Source organism: Salvelinus fontinalis, chromosome 13 (genome assembly GCF_029448725.1).
Source record: "Salvelinus fontinalis isolate EN_2023a chromosome 13, ASM2944872v1, whole genome shotgun sequence".
Lineage (NCBI taxonomy): Eukaryota > Metazoa > Chordata > Actinopteri > Salmoniformes > Salmonidae > Salvelinus > Salvelinus fontinalis.
The window spans coordinates 9,707,048-9,725,230 of NC_074677.1; the positions used below are offsets into that span (position 1 = coordinate 9,707,048).

Here is an 18,183-nt window from a genome sequence, read left to right on the forward strand (position 1 = left end):
ACTTAAGAGATTCTTGTTGAAAACCTGCTCCAGAGTGCTCAGGACCTCAGATTGGGGCGAAGGTTCACCTTCCAACAGGACAACAACCCTAAGCACACAACCAAGACAATGCAGGAGTGGCTTTGGGACAAGTTTCTGATTGTCCTTCAGTGGCCCAGCCAGAGCCCGGACTTGAACCCAATCGAACATCTCTGGAGAGACCTGAAAATAGCCTTGCAGCGATGCTCCCCATCCAACCTGACAGAATTTAAGAGGATATGCAGAGAAGAATTGGAGAAACTTCCCAAATGCAGGTGTGCCAAGCTTGTAGCGTCATACTCAAGAAGCTTCAACAAAGTACTGAGTCAAGGGTATGAATTCTTATGTAAATGTGATATTTAAGTTTTTTATTTCTAAAAAACAGCTTTTGCTTTGCTTTGTATTGTGTGTAGATTGATGAGGGAAAAAACACATTTGAATCCATTTTAGAATAAGGCTGTAACGTAACAAAATGTGGAAAAAGTCTGAATTCTTTCCGAATACACTGTATGTCATGGTAACTGTTTTGCGTAATACAAGAATCGCTTAACTCACATAACAATACTAACTCTGCAGTTAGTTGAATAACAAATTAATTTTCATTACCATAAGTCAGTCACCTGTCACCTGAATCTGACTTCTCACTTCTGACCCCTCTCACCATCAGAAGCGGGCATCTCTAACTACTTGAACCAGACAGAGAAGTACAGCACGGGCAGCTCCAACGAAGGTCCTATCTACAGCACCATCGACCCCAACGCCGAGGACCTGCGTAGCTTCAACAGCCCCTACTCCTCCACCACGCCCTACGCCAGCACTCCCATCATGCCCTTCACCAACCAGGCACTCCATGGCTCTCACAGCCCCACAGAGCAAGATGGCGGTCACTGGATCACCCAGCCCGCCGGACCCTCTTCCCAGTACGCCCAGCCCGAGCGCTGCAGGACGGACTGCGGTAAGACAGTGTTTAAGACTGTGTTTCCATTGGTAAATGGTTCAGTGTGGGGCACCAAGACCCCAAAGCAACATTCACAAAATGTAAACATAATAACTGGAGGCACCTTGACATTTTTGGAGCCATGAAACCGTATTATGGTACCTACTAGCTAGAAACAAGAGAGGTAGCGGTAGCTAACCTACTGTGTAACACTGATTCGTGTCTCCAAAAATGACAAGGGATCTCCAGTTATGTTTCCATTTTGCGGTTTGTGACACATACCTTTTTCAAGAATATTAAAACGAATTTAGAGACCTTAGGACCTCCATTGAACAGCACTAACCCAGCTCTTTGTGTGTCTATGTGTAGGTAAACCCAAGCAGAAGTCCATGGGGAAGGCGGTGAAGACCCCTTCTCTAAAATGGACAGAAGCCCTCCCCCCACCCCCCTCATCTGGGGAGCTGGAGCAGTGTGTGGTAGAGGCTATGCCCATGGATGACCGTGAGGACATGGAGCTAGGGTAAGCACACAGACACACATGAATACACATAAGCGTGAACACATGCGCACAGACACACTCTTACGATGTCTGGCATAACACACACCAACTAAACACACACATACACATCAGTTACACCATCTTCTTGCTAACTTTGAGGTCATACTGATTGAGGTATGGTAGCTCTCTCATGTAACCTCTGTGGACAATCTTTATAGGTCTGTATACTGTCCTGTGGACCTTTGACTCTCTCACACTGTGTTTCTCTTGGCCCATGTCCTTGCACTCTCAGGCCCCACTGACACATAGTGGTGGGCCAGAGCTTTGTGTGGAGGTTAATGACGTTTCTGTCTGACAGGACAGTCTCTTCTTTGGTCTCTCTCTGTTAACCCGTTGCTAGCTCTGGACCTCAATGCACCTTTTATTCCAGGTCCCCGCTGAACCACATTACTGTCACACTGCAAAATGGATACATACGCATTCGCCTACACACATAGTCACACATGCATGCTCGCACACACATCATATAACACAGTATTGTCAAGGCCAGCAAGTCAGTATTCATAACGTTTTGGCAAGGGGACCATTCACTTATCGCTCCTAACTGCCACTCACTCCTCTAGAATAGGCTAGGCTAGCAGCTCAACTAAAGCAGGCATGAGGCTTAGAAACTTCTACCTCTAAGCATTTCTGACAGCTAGATTACATTGGCGTTATCCAAGAAGCTAGCAGGCAGTTAGCAATTTAGCCACCATTCCCAAGTTCCAACCCTCTTACACATTGACCCTGTTAGCTAATGACATTAGCCTACGTTAGCCCGTTCCCCTTCTCATGTTCTTTTCTCCTGGTCACCAGAACAAAGTAATCATTCAGCAGCCTTCTCATGCACCGCCCTCCCTGCGGTTAGCCGTTAGCAGTTAGCAGAGATTGGTGATGAACCCACGATAACAGCGTTAACCTATGAGTTAGCCCCTGTGGCTAGCTGAGAGGAACGTTGGCCTGGCATTATGACATTAACTAGGTTACTCCCTGGCCTTGGCCATTTCCTCCATGATGTACACACACATGAACGCACTTGGCACTCACACAGACACAAACGCGTGCACACATACTTCTCTACCAAACACAAATGTATAAAAACTGTTTCCATGCACACGTATGAAAAACATAGCTGAAAAACATTTCCCACGTTGTGAAGAAGCCAGTTCAGTTTGATGGAAATGCCTTAGGCATAAAAAGACATGGAATGTGATTTATTTTCACCCAAGTGAAGTCTCTTGTTCAGACATGGCCCTCAGCAGACCTGTAACAGGTATAGTGTTGCCCACAGGGAAGACTGTCTAATGATGCTGTAGAGCAGTGGAAATCAATACGGTACAGACAAATACTGTAGGCATTAGAGAGGGAGGGCCACCCATAGAATTAGGAATTAGAATACTTAATAATTTAATAGGATCTCGTTGGAGCCACCATCGTGAATGTGCTATGATCGATCTACTGCTCCATAGCACATACTGCACAAGCAGTGATGTAGTGGTGACTGTTTTATAATGGTCCAGATTGAAATTGCCCTTAGACACAGATCTAAGAACAGTTTATCCTACCCAATCCTGACCATTAATAAGGAAAATGTAAAAACTGACCATAGATCATTCTCTAGGATCCACGTCATCCTCCTCTGTCTAAAGTGAACCTATGGAATATTTACATTTAATTGCAGGTCTGATGAGGAAGAGTGGTGCCCGCCCCTTCCGGAAAGAACCTATCTGATCGAGGGCTGTGAGGTAGGTCCCGCCCCTCCCCTCAGGGGTGACGCCTCGTCCCCCGCCACCTCCTTTAGTCACCAGTCCACCGCCACCCTCACACCGTCGCCCAGAGAGGAGAGCCGCCATCCACCCCACAACACAGCACGCCTTCACCACCTTGATGGACAGCAGCTAGCATGGTATGACATGACAATATAGTCAAATTCTAAAAGTCACATGATGTATGTACAAACACATGGTTTGATGCCATTCCATTTGCTCCGTACCAGCCATTATTATGAGCTGTTCTCCCCTCGGCAGCCTCCACTGATACTAATGGTGATGGCAGTGAATACCTCTTGTTCAAATTAATAAAATGGTAATAACATAGGTATAATCATTGCTTTGGTATGGTAATTGCCCAATGTCATTAACAGCAGATAACACAATGCTCATGATATGAGCAGTAAAATCCCCATTCAAATAAACAAAACAATAATTCAATTGTGTAACATATCACGTAGTAAAATAACAGTAGTATGTCATTGCTATTGCTAACCACCCACTCTTTCTTTGCCATTATACAGTAGGTTACCTTGCGGTCCCGTCTCAGTGCCCCGGGCGCCCAGCCCACCCCTCACCCAGTCCAACCCCAACCTCTCAGCCCAGCAACACGGTGAGGGCTCCGAGGTGGGCACACCGCTCCGCATTGGCTTGGCCCACCGCCGTGACCTCAGCCAGGGGGCAGCACTGAGTGCCGACAATGTCAGCTCCACCACACCTGGTCAGTGACGCTTACTGCTCTGTGCAAACACACACGAGTGAATGCACCACCTACGGATGTGCATAAACACATACATTCAAAGCCAGAAGTGCACACACATGCATGTACACACACAGAAAATGAATTACATTAATATACAGTATGTAATTCATGTTATTCGTAACACCTAAACGATCAGCTGAAGTTACATAAGGCATTGCAATGTTGTTATTTATCCATGTATAGTGCTTCAAAGGACCAATGTCCAATTACCTTCTAGTAATGTTTTCTGACTTTCTGGCTGACCTACAGTAAGAGCTCAGCCCTCCCCAGCTGACAACACACACGCTCCCCCCGGCCTGAAGTCTCGAGTGAAAAAGAAGACTTCCAACAGCGGAGCTTACAGAAGAGAGGTGCTTAATCAAGGAGGTGAGTGTGTGTGTGAGCATATATTCGTTGATTTGTTTGTTCACACAAACGCACGCACACACGCAAACACACACACACATGTGCGTGTGTGTGTGAGTGAACAAACAAATCAATTAATATATGTTGGGCATGAGCATGTCTCTGTGTGCGTAAAGCCTACATTATTGCCTATATGTTTATACACTGCTCAAAAAAATAAAGGGAACACTTAAACAACACAATGTAACTCCAAGTCAATCACACTTCTGTGAAATCAAACTGTTCACTTAGGAAGCAACACTGATTAACAATACATTTCAAATGCTGTTGTGCAAATGGAATAGACAAAAGGTGGAAATTATAGGCAATTAGCAAGACACCCCCAATAAAGGAGTGATTCTGCAGGTGGTGACCACAGACCACTTCTCAATTCCTATGCTTCCTGGCTGATGTTTTGGTCACTTTTGAATGCTGGCGGTGCTCTCACTCTAGTGGTAGCATGAGACGGAGTCTACAACCCACACAAGTGGCTCAGGTAGTGCAGTTCATCCAGGATGGCACATCAATGCGAGCTGTGGCAAAAAGGTTTGCTGTGTCTGTCAGCGTAGTGTCCAGAGCATGGAGGCGCTACCAGGAGACAGGCCAGTACATCAGGAGACGTGGAGGAGGCCGTAGGAGGGCAACAACCCAGCAGCAGGACCGCTACCTCCGCCTTTGTGCAAGGAGGTGCACTGCCAGCGCCCTGCAAAATGACCTCCAGCAGGCCACAAATGTGCATGTGTCAGCATATGGTCTCACAAGGGGTCTGAGGATCTCATCTCGGTACCTAATGGCAGTCAGGCTACCTCTGGCGAGCACATGGAGGGCTGTGCGGCCCCACAAAGAAATGCCACCCCACACCATGACTGACCCATCGCCAAACCGGTCATGCTGGAGGATGTTGCAGGCAGCAGAACGTTCTCCACGGCGTCTCCAGACTCTGTCATGTCTGTCACATGTGCTCATGTGCTCAGTGTGAACCTGCTTTCATCTGTGAAGAGCACAGGGCGCCAGTGGCGAATTTGCCAATCTTGGTGTTCTCTGGCAAATGCCAAACGTCCTGCACGGTGTTGGGCTGTAAGCACAACCCCTACCTGTGGACGTCGGGCCCTCATACACGCCTCATGGAGACTGTTTCTGACCGTTTGAGCAGACACATGCACATTTGTGGCCTGCTGGAGGTCAATTTGCAGGGCGCTGGCAGTGCACCTCCTTGCACAAAGGCGGAGGTAGCGGTCCTGCTGCTGGGTTGTTGCCCTCCTACGGCCTCCTCCACGTCTCCTGATGTACTGGCCTGTCTCCTGGTAGCGCCTCCATGCTCTGGACACTACGCTGACAGACACAGCAAATATTTTCCCCACAGCTCGCATTGATGTGCCATCCTGGATGAGCTGCACTACCTGAGCCACTTGTGTGGGTTGTAGACTCCGTCTCATGCTACCACTAGAGTGAGAGCACCGCCAGCATTCAAAAGTGACCAAAACATCAGCCAGGAAGCATAGGAACTGAGAAGTGGTCTGTGGTCACCACCTGCAGAATCACTCCTTTTTTGGGGGTGTCTTGCTAATTGCCTATAATAATTTTTTGAGCAGTGTATATTTACTGGTCTTCCAGTGCAGTCCAACCCTAACCCTGTTGTCCATGTGTCTTCTCCTCAAGACCTCCCTCCTCCACCAGAGCCACCTCCAGAGAATGGAGCAGTGCGGTGCCCAGCAAGGGCTGTAGACTGTGGCCAAGCATCCCTGGACAGAGAGGGAGAAAGGAGCACCCCCTACAGGAAGGGATCAGGACAGAGACGCCAAGATGGTGAGTGGTGCAGATACTGAAGTGTGGTGTGCACACTCACACACGCACAGTCTCATATCCACAACACACACACAAGCACAGCCAGAGCCTTTGCGTTGCCTATTAGCACTCACTCCCAAATACAGTTACTCTTTCACCCAGAAAATACTAATTCACACAAATAATAATACAGAAATCAATTATGCTCATAAACCCGTTCTCACACACACACACACTAACATATGAATACATTTAATTTCACAAATCCATCCATTAAAACTCTTATTACTTCCTCTTTCCTTCAAGACCCTCTTTCATCAGTAGAATAGCCATTTGTCTCACTCTCCATTCCCAAAATGGAAATCCCTGACCCTAATTCTCCCCTCTTCTCCAATCCCATCTCCTCCACAGATGAGGACCTGATCCCGTACAGCAAGCCCAGCTACCTGGCGGGGCGGGGGTGTCAGATGTCCAGTAACTGCTCCACTACAGGAAGCTCCTCGTCGCGGGGCTCCACGGGGTCACGAGGGGGTCCCGGCTCAGGCAGGAAACACAACGAGGTGAGACAAGGGTTCTGGTTCTTGGGAGCCACAATATCTGTTGTTTTTTCTTCTCTCTGGCATTTAGTTGAACTATTCATATCAAGAAGAGACTACATTAGTAGGAATAGTGGTAATACAAGGGGACCATGATTGGTTCTAGTTATTGGGAGCTACAATGTCTGCTGGAGTTCAGTGGTTATTAGAGGGGTGAGAAGAGATACTACAGCATTGTATTGTAGCATTTTTGCACTACAAAGCTGCATGTTCGTTTTGGTTACTCTTTATTGTTTTGTTGCTGGTTCACATTAATAAACATGATAAACGCCTTCCACGCTGCACCTTGGTCCAATCCTTGCAACAATGAGCGTGACATGCATGCATATCGTCGCATTTGCATAGTAGCATAGAGCAGTAGAGTAGAGGCTCTCACATAAGTTGCACACATTGGGAGCATTTTTAGTAGCCAAGGATCCGGGAAAATGTAACCTTTTATAAACACATTTCATGCAATGCTACGTAATTTTACATGACTGGAGACTCTTGTAGAATCTTTTTTATTGCACACAAATAATTGAAATGGCAGGCTACTTTGACACTGACAAACTGAGAATCTGAGATTAATAAAAATGACCTCGTCTTGAATCCATCAATAGCCTAAGCCTAGGTGTGTGGCGACACATAATGTAGGGTACAATGTGAGGAGGAAATTATAGTCCTAAAAATGCTTTACAGTTTCTCTGACTCGCCCAATGATGCGCAGCTCAGTCACTGGTGATGGCCATGCGCTCGTGCCAAAAGCCTATCTCTCTCTCTCGTAAAACAATATTTGGAAGTTGATCAAATATTTTGGTAGCCTACAGCATAGTCTTTTCAGCAGGAGCCATTTGCTTTCTATTTGAAATATTGCGAAAGGCCTGTTTTGTCTGCATGCTGTTTTTTTACTGACAGATTTGCCGCGCGTTCCCGACTGTAGGCTATTCCTTGTTATTGGGCTACATTCAACAGCTAGGCTACTTTAAAAAAAAAAATAAGCAATTGATCCTCTGTGGCTAAATTATAGGTCTTCTCATGGTGTAGTAGGCTATTAGGAAGTATTTCATTTATTTCAGAACAGACAGCAGTAATTCTATAATTTTGACAAATTTACTCTAATTTATCTGGCGGCGAAAGGCTCCTCCAGAACCCTATGATTCAATTAGGAAATAAATGAAGTACTGGAGAGATGAGAGTTGCAGGCTATCAGAGCAGAGAGGCACAGAGATCATAAAAAGTTAATCTCATTCTAGTTATGTGAGAGATACTGATGCGCATCTCACACAGCCATGGCCACGCGTTGGTCTCAAACATAGGTTACTATGTTGCACAAACCATAAACCCAGGCCGGCCTAACCCAAATTAACTCTTAGAATATTAGGCCCAGGCTGAAAATATACTTTTTGACATCACATTTTTTTGTGGGGGCAGGAGAATTAAGGAAAAGACAACTCGAATGAACTTTGATCGCTTTGATTACAATTTTTACATTGCAAAAAGTGAAAATAATTTGTAATACCTGGAGAGGTACCAGATCCAGCCAAATAGGTGCCGGAACAAAACAGTCCATAACTGAGAGGTGGTTATACTGTCTATGGTTCAGTGCTAGTGTCATACATAAATAATCATTCATTAGCATGGAAATGCTGACACGAGGGATAACTGATCAAAATGATAAACCTTGTCAAGCGTGTAGTACAAATACTATATATCAGTGGTGGGCCGTCAGGGCCTGCAAGGCCTTCTCTGCTGGCCTAAACATCATCAGAATATAATTTTTTTTTAAATATATTTTCCCACAAATATGTATTAAATTATTCCCCAGAGTAAGAGTTATACTCTTCATTTCATAGCTTTCCTCTTGGTTGCACTGCTTCCAGCCCCAGGTTGAGATTTTGAGGGCTGGTCTTTATGTTAGATCTTTTATCCAATCATATTCAGCCATCATGTGTTGCCAGGGGTCTAAAATCTGCCCTCAGGCCTTCAGAATCAACAGTGCGGGCGCTTGTAGCTTATAGTGAATGGAAATGAAAATTTAGTGTCAACCAATCAGCTTTAGAGTTGGCTATTGTACGCCTTCTGGCTGGCTCCAGTGTTACACAGGAGCCAGCTAGCAGGCGTAGTGCGTGCACGTCTTTTGATTGGATTACCAATATTGAGAGGCAGGTCCTATGGAGATCTAGGAAACTGAATTTGATAAACAAATTAATTTGCGTACTACTAAGCTGTTTTTTCAACCCACAATGGCGGAAGGAGGAGAAGATATCGATTTGGTCGAGGATATAATTATAACGCCATTCTCAAGACTAACTTTTCAAGAAAAGTTAGACATTGTAAAGAGAGGTCGCCCGACGCCACAAAGCCTGTCACAGGCGGGAAAGTGCTTCGTTCGCTCGCCACTTTCAAAGTTTCAACTAGGAGCGCTGTCAATGGCTCACAGGCTCCTTGGCTCCGAGAAGCACTGCAAACTGTATTGCTGGGAATGCCTATTATTTGCAAGTGATCGATTTGGTGTTTGGAGCCACACTGGCTTTGCAAACTTGAGTTGTCTAACCAAGGCAGCAACGAGACACCAAAGTACGGCTGGGCAGAACAAGCAATGGTGCTTTTGAAAACTTTTGGGGACACCGGAGTGGATCTACAGCTCAAAGAACAAACGCGCAGGGCAACGGAGCTGCACAATGAAAAGGTGAAGGGAAATATTGAAAAGACTCATTGATTGTGTCAATTTGTCAATTTCAAGGTGACGCAACGCCTGGTTATACTGCGTTTCTGTCTAAATGTATAGTTTCTAGAGCCATGGCATCATAATGAGGTGGATTAATTCGGGTGGGACTGTGTAGTACCTCACTGAAGGCCCAGGCCCCAGGCCCACGGCACGCCACTGCTATATATTGTATCTCTATAGAAAAATATGTGCACATACTCACAAATACTTATCTCTCTCCATTAAAATATACACTCATCCACACACACACAACACAAAACCCTCTGCACAGTGTATAATAATATCAAGGATAGCCCCGTACCCCACTCTCCCTCTATAGTGCACTACTGAGGGAACACTTCTCTGCGTGATTGTTGCTTATATGCACTCCCTGCAGGCTCCCTAATGAGGGGGATGCCCCTCCACCCCCCACCTCCACTGCCCTTCTTGCTCCACCAGGAACATAAAAGCCAGAGCCTTACAATAGAAGGACTGTGTGTTTCACTGGGGAGCCAGTTGCGGGTTACCCCTCTTTCTGTCATGGTGCTGTTTCCACTTGGACAGGGCAGTTGAATGGGGTATCTGTGTGATTGGGGAGGGAGTTGTTCTTTATCCCCCCAGCGGGGGATACGTTTTGTGTGACTCCCTCAGATCTTGACTTCCTCGATTAACGGCCAATCCCTCGGGTGATTACAGAGTCAAGTAATCCATGAAGGACGAACCAGAGCTGCTCCCATAGGGCGGTTGACTAGAGTTTGGGTTACAGCGAGATAGAGCTGAATAGGGGTTTTGCCCTGGTTTAGAAACATTTTATGATGGTTATTAGTAAAAATTTGGGTTTTCTCCCAAAAGTGTATATTTAAAAGCAGCTGAGTAAAGTACTTAAATAAAAATACTTTAACATACCCTGAAAACCAACTTAGGTAGTATCTGTACTTTATTTTACCATTTATATTTTTTACAACTTTTGCTTTTACTTTACAACATTTTAAAGAATGTTATGTGCTAAATTTTCTCTGACTCCCAAAAGTACATTTTTTTTACACGGGACAGGAAAATGATCCAATTTACACACTTATCAAGAGAACATCCCTGGTCAAATTACTGCCTCTGATCTGGTGGACTCACAAAACCCCACATGCTTCGTTTGTATATTATGTCGGAGTGTTGGAGTGTGGACCTGCCTATCTGTAAATTAAAATAACAAGATAATCGTGCAGTCTAGTTTGCTTAATATAAGGAATTTGAAATTATTCATACTTTTACTTTTGATACTTAAGTATATTTTAGCAATTACATTTACTTTTGATACTTAAGTATATTTAAAACCAAATACTTTAACTATTTTTATATGAAAGAATCTTTACTTTCACTCAAGTATGACCATTGGGTACTTTTCCACCACTGCGTAAAAGCCACCTCCTTAGGGTTTTTAAGCTCCTGTCGTTTAGTTTTGTATCTGGTTATGGGTTCTGTTTTGAAAATAAATTGACAACTAAATACATGTTGTTTTATTCAAAACTAGCGATGTAGACTACCTTTTTGATTTATGAGACATGCTTTGTGAGAGCTCCTTACTGTTATGTGCAGATAATAATTTCTGCGTTTTCCCCCTTTTATTCATATGTTGACACGTCTGTCTGTCTGTCTGTTGCAGGAAATGAGATAAGTGGATACCGGAAGACTCGCAGAAAACAAAACACCTTTGTCATTCGACTTTCCTTTGATGCCTCCCATTTTCTTTCTTTGATCAAAGCAAACAGAAAAAAAATTAAGATCACTTTCTGAAGAACAATGGAATAAGAACGGATTTTCATAAATTGTTTTATATTATTATGATTATTTATGACTCTCGGGCTTGGCCCGTGTTCATTTGCAAATAGCCATTGCTGTACTGTTTTTACGTGGGCTCTGGATAAAGGGAAAGAAAAAGTATATTGTATTTATAAGGAAAAACACATGTATAAAACGTTAATGTCTTGAATGTGCCAACGTCATTTTGTAGAACTGTATACCCTTCGGAAAGCATAAAGACTATTGCACTCTTGTTGTGGTGGAGAAACAACAACAAATATGAAGCACAAAGTGTGTTCATGTCAGGCAGCCGGCCGGACAGCTGAACCTGCAGGGGTCCTCGTGCACTCAGGACGACTCTGCCTGTCTTCTCTGGATCCCTATCGCCCCTGGTCCAATGAGAATATTATTTTCAAAGTTGTTGTTTTGTTTTTTTTACAGAAGAAGCTAGTTGTGAACTGACAGACCGACAACGTTGTGAAAAGATTGTAACCGTCACTTTTGAAGGACAGTTGCTGCGATTGTGCGCCGACTTGCATATTCTGTTAAAAAAAAAAAAAAAACTGTTCTGTCAACTAACTTTTTGGTAGTCTTGTTGTTTTGTAATAATACAATAAAATACATTTGTTGAACAATAAATTGGGTACTTTTTCACACACACACACAAACTGGTAAACAATAGAGTGTCCTGGGAGTACTCTCATTGTGTCCCAGCAGTGAACTGAAAAAGGGCACGATGTGTTGTCTTTGTACGGTACTGTAGCCTACTGTTGTGCCCTGGAAAAACAAGGCATGTTGCAGAAATTTGTCTTTTGATCCTAGCTGGATCAAGGAGTAATTCAAATGGGAGTGGGAATGGGACTGCTCTCTGTGTAGTTAATCGGCGATGCACTACTATGCAAGTCAGGTCACAAGAAACACAGACAAAGACAGGAGACACACAGGTCTCCGAATTAACATATTCAGACCAACTCATATACCTATTATAGCTCAGCTCGACAGAGACTACCCAAAACAATGATGTACGACTGATATACAGCACTTCTACCTTCATGTATCCCTAAACTAGCTCACGGGCCCTTTCAACACACTGTAGACAGGGAAGAGCCTTTAGGACTCGCCCTCAAACCTCACCCCCACTTATCTCCCACCTTCATGGCATCCTGGAAGGCCCCTTTCCCACCTTCAACCCCCCAACCCCCCCATTTCTCCCCTGTTGGCATTAATCATCCAGCTCATTCATTAGGCCAGTGTCAAGCCGGAAACGCCCACTAGAGAAAGAGAGAATAGCCTGAGAATGAGAGAGCAAGATGGAGAGATGAGAAGTTGGGGATTGGGTGGGCCATTAAAACCCCTGTCCCATCCAACATGTCACATTTCAATTTCCATGTTAATTGCATGGCAGAGAAGAGATGGATGTTTTTGACTTTTAGGCAGACGTCTGTATGCAAAATGGGTCGCAAATAAATCCGTATGCAGTCAAGAGGATATGTGAGCAGAAGAAAATTATATGTATGTATGAATGTAAACTTTTGGTGATTGAACATTAGTTGGTTGAGTTAGTATGTTTGAAGAGAAGAGTAGAGAAAGGACAAAAGAAGAGGAGAGAAGAGGAGAAGAGAAGCGGAAAGGAGAAGAGAAGAGAGGAAGCTGGAGGGACCCTTCTGTCTAATCTGGGTCACAGAAGGCAGGCTCCCATGGGGTCTGACCAATTCACCATAGACTCTGATCACACAATGCACAGGAAACACCACCAACCAGGGCCAACCAAACACCCCCAATATGACACCACCACGCAGCACTAAGTGTTGGAGGCGGCAGGTAGCCTAGTGGTTAGAGCGTTGGACTAGTAACCAAAAGGTTGCAAGATCAAATCACTGAGCTGACAAGGTAAAAATCTGTCGTTCTGCACCTGAACAAGGCAGTTAAACCACTATTCCTAGGCTGTCATTGAAAATAAGAATTTGTTCTAAACTGGCTTGCCTAGTAAAATAAAAAACATGTACAGTTGATGTTGGAAATTTACATACACTTAGGTTGGATTCATTAAAACTTGTTTTTCAACCCCTCCACAAATTTCTTGTTAACAAACTATAGTTTTGGCAAGTCGGTTAGGACATCTACTTGTGTATAACACAAGTCATTTTTCCAACAATTGTTCACAGACAGATTATTTCACTTATAATTCACTGTAACACAATTCCAGTGGGTCAGAGGTTTACATACACTAAGTTGACTGTCCTTTTAAACAGCTTGGAAAATTCCCGAAAATGATGTCATGGCTTTAGAAGCTTCTGACAGGCTAATTGACATCATTTCATTTGAGTCAATTGGAGGTGTACCTGTGGATGTATTTCAAGGCCTACCTTCAAACTCAGTGCCTCTTTGCTTGACATCATGGGAAAATCAAAAGAAATCAGCCAAGACCTCAGAAAAAAAATTGTAGACCTCCACAAGTCTAGTTCATCCTTGGGAGAAATTTCTAAATGGCTGAAGGTACCACGTTCATCTGTACAAACAATAGTACGCAAGTATAAACACCATGTGACCTCGGAGCCGTCATACCGCTCAGGAAGGAGACGCATTCTGTCTCCTAGAGATGAACGTACTTTGGTGCGAAAAGTGCAAATCAATCCCAGAACAACAGCAAAGGACCTTGTGAAGATGCTGGAGGAAACAGGTTCAAAAGTATCTATATCCACAGTAAAACGAGTCCTATATCGACAAAACCTGAAAGGTCGCTCAGCAAGGAAGAAGCAAGCCACTGCTCCCAAACCGCCATAAAAAAAAGCCAGACTACGGTTTGAAACTGCACATGGGGAGAAAGATCGTACTTTTTGGAGAAATGTCCGCTGGTCTGATGATAGAAAAATAGAACTGTTTGGCCATAATGACCATCATTATGTTTGGAGGAAAAAGTGGGAGGCTTGCAAGCTGAAGAACACCATCCCAACCGTGAAGCACGGGGGTGGCAGCATCATGTTGTGGGGGTGCTTTGCTGCAGGAGGGACTGGTGCACTTCACAAAATAGATGGCATCATGAGGTAGGAAAATTATGTGGATCTATTGAAGCAACATCTCAAGACATCAGTCAGGAAGTTAAAGCTTAGTCGCAAATGGGTCTTCCAAATGGATAATGATCCCAAGCATTCGCTGTGGCAAAATGGCTTAAGGATAACAAAGTCAAGGTATTGGAGTGGCCATCACAAAGCCCTGACCTCAATCCCATAGAAAATTTGTGGGCAGAACTGAAAAAGCGTGTGCGAGCAAGGAGGCCTACAAACCTGACTTAGTTACACAAGCTCTGTCAGGAGGCATGGGCCAAAGTTCACCCAACTTATTATGGGAAGTTTGTAGAAGGCTAACTGAAACGTTTGACCCAAGTTAAACAATTTAAAGGCAATGCTACCAAATACTAATTGAGTGTATGTAAGCTTCTGACGCACTGGGAATGTGATGAAAGAAATAAAAGCTGAAATAAATCATTCTCTCTACTATTATTCAGACATTTCACATTCTTAAAATAAAGTGGTGATCCTAACTGACCTAAGAAAGGGAGTTGTGACTCTGATTAAATGTCAGGAATTGAGAAAAACTGAGTTTACATGTATTTGGCTAAGCTGTAGGTAAACTTCAGACTTCAACTGTATGTGGGTTTTTGTGATGGAGGTGAGCTGGTTACATAGTATTGACATACATACAGAGTGGATATGAATTGCCCATGTGTGCCACATTGATTTCCAGTTAGTTAAATCATTGTCACTTTAACATGTAACTGTAAATACATTTGTCACAGTTCAGTGTACAACTTTTAAATTGCAATTTTACCTCTGCCCAGATGGTTGTGGTTGTGCTTAGAAAGCAAGGAATCCCACAAAAACACACACAGAAATTATATTCAGTTAATACGCAGCATTGCCTGCCCAGAGAGGTGGGATGTAAGAAAAATACTTGCCATAAATTCTGTACAAGCAGAGCCATTGAATATTGTTGTCCAACAATCCAGTCAAATCTAACTGGACATCCAAGTCCAAATACACGAGGAAGCATTGGATTACTTCTCTCTCATTCAAAGTTATACTCCCTAGAGAAAGCAGTGACCGAACACAGATGGCATAATATACTTTTTCTCCCAAAATGCCTAATCCCTCTGGTGAAATGGCAGTTATGACATAAAAAATTGCTATGTAAATAAAAACAGAAAGAATGTGAGATAAAAAGTACAAAACAAGCATCAAAGCAGACCTGGGGTGAATATTTGTTTTAATAATTTTAAATACTGCAGCTGTGTTTGAGCAAGCGTGGAGAAATGGAATCAAAAGAATACTCCCAAATGTATGAATCTCGCACATTTGTCACTCGAGGCAGGCTTAAGCAAACACTCAAAGTATTTAAAAGATTGCAAATTCTATTTGAACCCAGGTCTGCTTGGGGGAGACATTGGGGCACAGTTTCTGTGTTCTCTGTCCGGGCCAATGGATTACCTACAGGCTATAAAAAGCTGCCATTTTGGCACAGGCCTAACCCAGCGGTACCATGTGTTTGTGTGTAGGGGGAGGAAGGAAGGAAGGAAGGAAGAAAGAAAGAAAGAAAGAAAGAAAGAAAGAAAGAAAGAGAGAAAGAGAGAAAGAGAGAGAGAGAGAGAGAGAGAGAGAGAGAGAGAGAGAGAGAGAGAGAAAGATATCTAAATATATCTATCTATGGATATCTCATTTTTATATTGTAAATAAGCTTTGGCAATATGTACATTGTTACGTCATGCCAATAAAGCAAATTGAATTGAATTGAATTGAAAAATTGAGAGAGAGAGAGAGAGAGAGAGAGAGAGAGAGAGAGAGAGAGAGAGAGAGAGAGAGAGAGAGAGAGAGAGAGAGAGATCATACAACCATACTATCATACATAATAATCGATCATACAGATGGGCTCCAAACAGTGCAGAGAGATTCATTGAAACATTGAACTCAAAAGAAATGATGAACTCTATACAGTTTTTCAATAACTCACAATACCAAAACAATAAAGATGGTGTCAATTCGGCTAATCTAAACATCAACTGCATATTCCAAAAAGCAGCATCGAAAGCAAATTTGAGAAAACCAAAGAAATGCAACATCAGAAACAAAAAACAAAATGTTTCTGACAAATGGTTTGATAATGAATGTAAAACAATTAGAAAACACCTAAGACAAATGTCAAACAAAAAACATAAGCAGCAAAACAACCCAGAGCTACGATATGAATACTTTGAAACTCTGAAACAGTATAAACATACACTGAAACGCAAGAAACTAAATTATACCAACAAGACACTTGATGAAATTGAAAACGCAATTGACCAAAATCAGTTCTGGGAAATGTGGAACAAATTAAGTACAACAAAGCCACAAGAATTAGCCATACAAGATGTAGGAATTTGGAAAACCTATTTTGATAATCTATACAAAAACATCCCACAAAAAGACTTAAAACAGAACCAATTAGAAATTAAAGAAAAATTGAACATCCTTGAATCAGTCATTAAAAATAACCAAAATCCATTAGATTACCCAATAACCCAACAAGAACTAAATGAAAAGCTCAAATCTATTAAATCAAAGAAGGCTTGTGGTCTAGACAACATCAGAAATGAAATGCTGAAAAACAGCACACCTGAGTTGCAAAATGCTGTGCTTAAATTGTTCAGCATGATTTTAACTTCTGGCTGCTTCCCTGATGTCTGGAACCAGGGGCTCATCTCCCCTATCCACAAAAGTGGAGACAAATCAGACCCCAATAATTACAGGGGAATTTGTGTAAACAGTAACTTGGGAAAGGTTTTCTGTAGCATTTTGAATTCAAGAATCCAAACCTTTCTTCAAGAAAAAAATGTAATAACTAAATGTCAAATTGGCTTTCTCCCTAACCATCGCACTACTGACCATATATACACCTTGCACACACTAATTAATAAACACTTCCACCAAAAAAAAGAGGGCAAAATCTTTGCTTGCTTTATTGACTTTAAAAAAGCATTTGATTCTATTTGGCACGAAGGGCTATTCTACAAAATTCTACAAAGTGGGCTTGGTGGTAAGGTGTATGACTTAATAAAATGTATGTACACAGAAAACAAGTGTGCAATAAAAATCAAAAACCAAAGAACAGAATTCTTTTCACAATGTCGAGGTGTGAGACAAGGCTGTAGTTTGAGTCCAAATCTTTTCAACATTTATATCAATGAATTAGCAGACATGTTGGACAATTCTCCAGCCCCAGGACTCACACTATTTGACACAGAGGTGAAATACCTGCTATTTGCTGATGACTTGGTACTTCTATCACCAACCAAAGAAGGTCTTCAACAGAACATTAATATTCTAGAGCAATTTTGCCATAATTGGGCCCTGGCAGTAAATTTCCCAAAAACTAAAATCATGATTTTCCAAAAACAAAACAGATGTCAGAAACACAAATATAAATTCACCCTGAACAACACCATCATTGAACACACAAAAAATTACACCTACCTTGGTCTGACCATATCTGCATCGGGAAACTTTAATAGGGCAGTGAATGCACTCAAAGAAAAAGCCCGCAGAGCATTGTATGCAATAAAAATGAAATTATTCAAAATCAACATCCCAATTAGAATTTGGACCAAAATATTTGACAGTGTAATCCTACCAATAGCTCTTTACGGAAGTTAGGTTTGGGGGCCACTCAATAAACTGGACTTTAAAATGTGGGACAAACATCCAATTGAAACCCTACATGCAGAATTCTGTCGGAAAATCCTACAAGTCCAGAGAAATACACCAACTAATGCATGTAGGGCAGAATTGGGCCGCTTTCCAGTAATAATGAAAATACAGAAAAGATCATTAAAATTTTGGCTACATCTAAATTCAAGTCCAAATTCGAGTCTGCAATTTAA

The 18,183-nt window shown here is 42.7% G+C and overlaps 1 protein-coding gene across 2 annotated transcripts in view; it reads left to right on the forward strand.

Annotated features, from left to right (window-relative positions):
• LOC129868045 (roundabout homolog 3-like) overlaps positions 1 to 11,909 on the forward strand; it is a 293,102-nt gene extending 281,193 nt beyond the window's left edge. For both annotated transcript variants that reach the window (XM_055941624.1, XM_055941625.1), the window contains exons 20-27: positions 686 to 973; positions 1,325 to 1,475; positions 3,175 to 3,399; positions 3,787 to 3,983; positions 4,275 to 4,391; positions 6,069 to 6,215; positions 6,606 to 6,754; positions 11,134 to 11,909. In XM_055941624.1, the coding sequence (XP_055797599.1) occupies positions 686 to 973; positions 1,325 to 1,475; positions 3,175 to 3,399; positions 3,787 to 3,983; positions 4,275 to 4,391; positions 6,069 to 6,215; positions 6,606 to 6,754; positions 11,134 to 11,145 (1,286 nt within the window). In that variant the 3' untranslated portion in view covers positions 11,146 to 11,909. The remainder of the gene's footprint in view (positions 1 to 685; positions 974 to 1,324; positions 1,476 to 3,174; positions 3,400 to 3,786; positions 3,984 to 4,274; positions 4,392 to 6,068; positions 6,216 to 6,605; positions 6,755 to 11,133) is intronic.
• Positions 11,910 to 18,183: the final 6,274 nt, after the last annotated feature.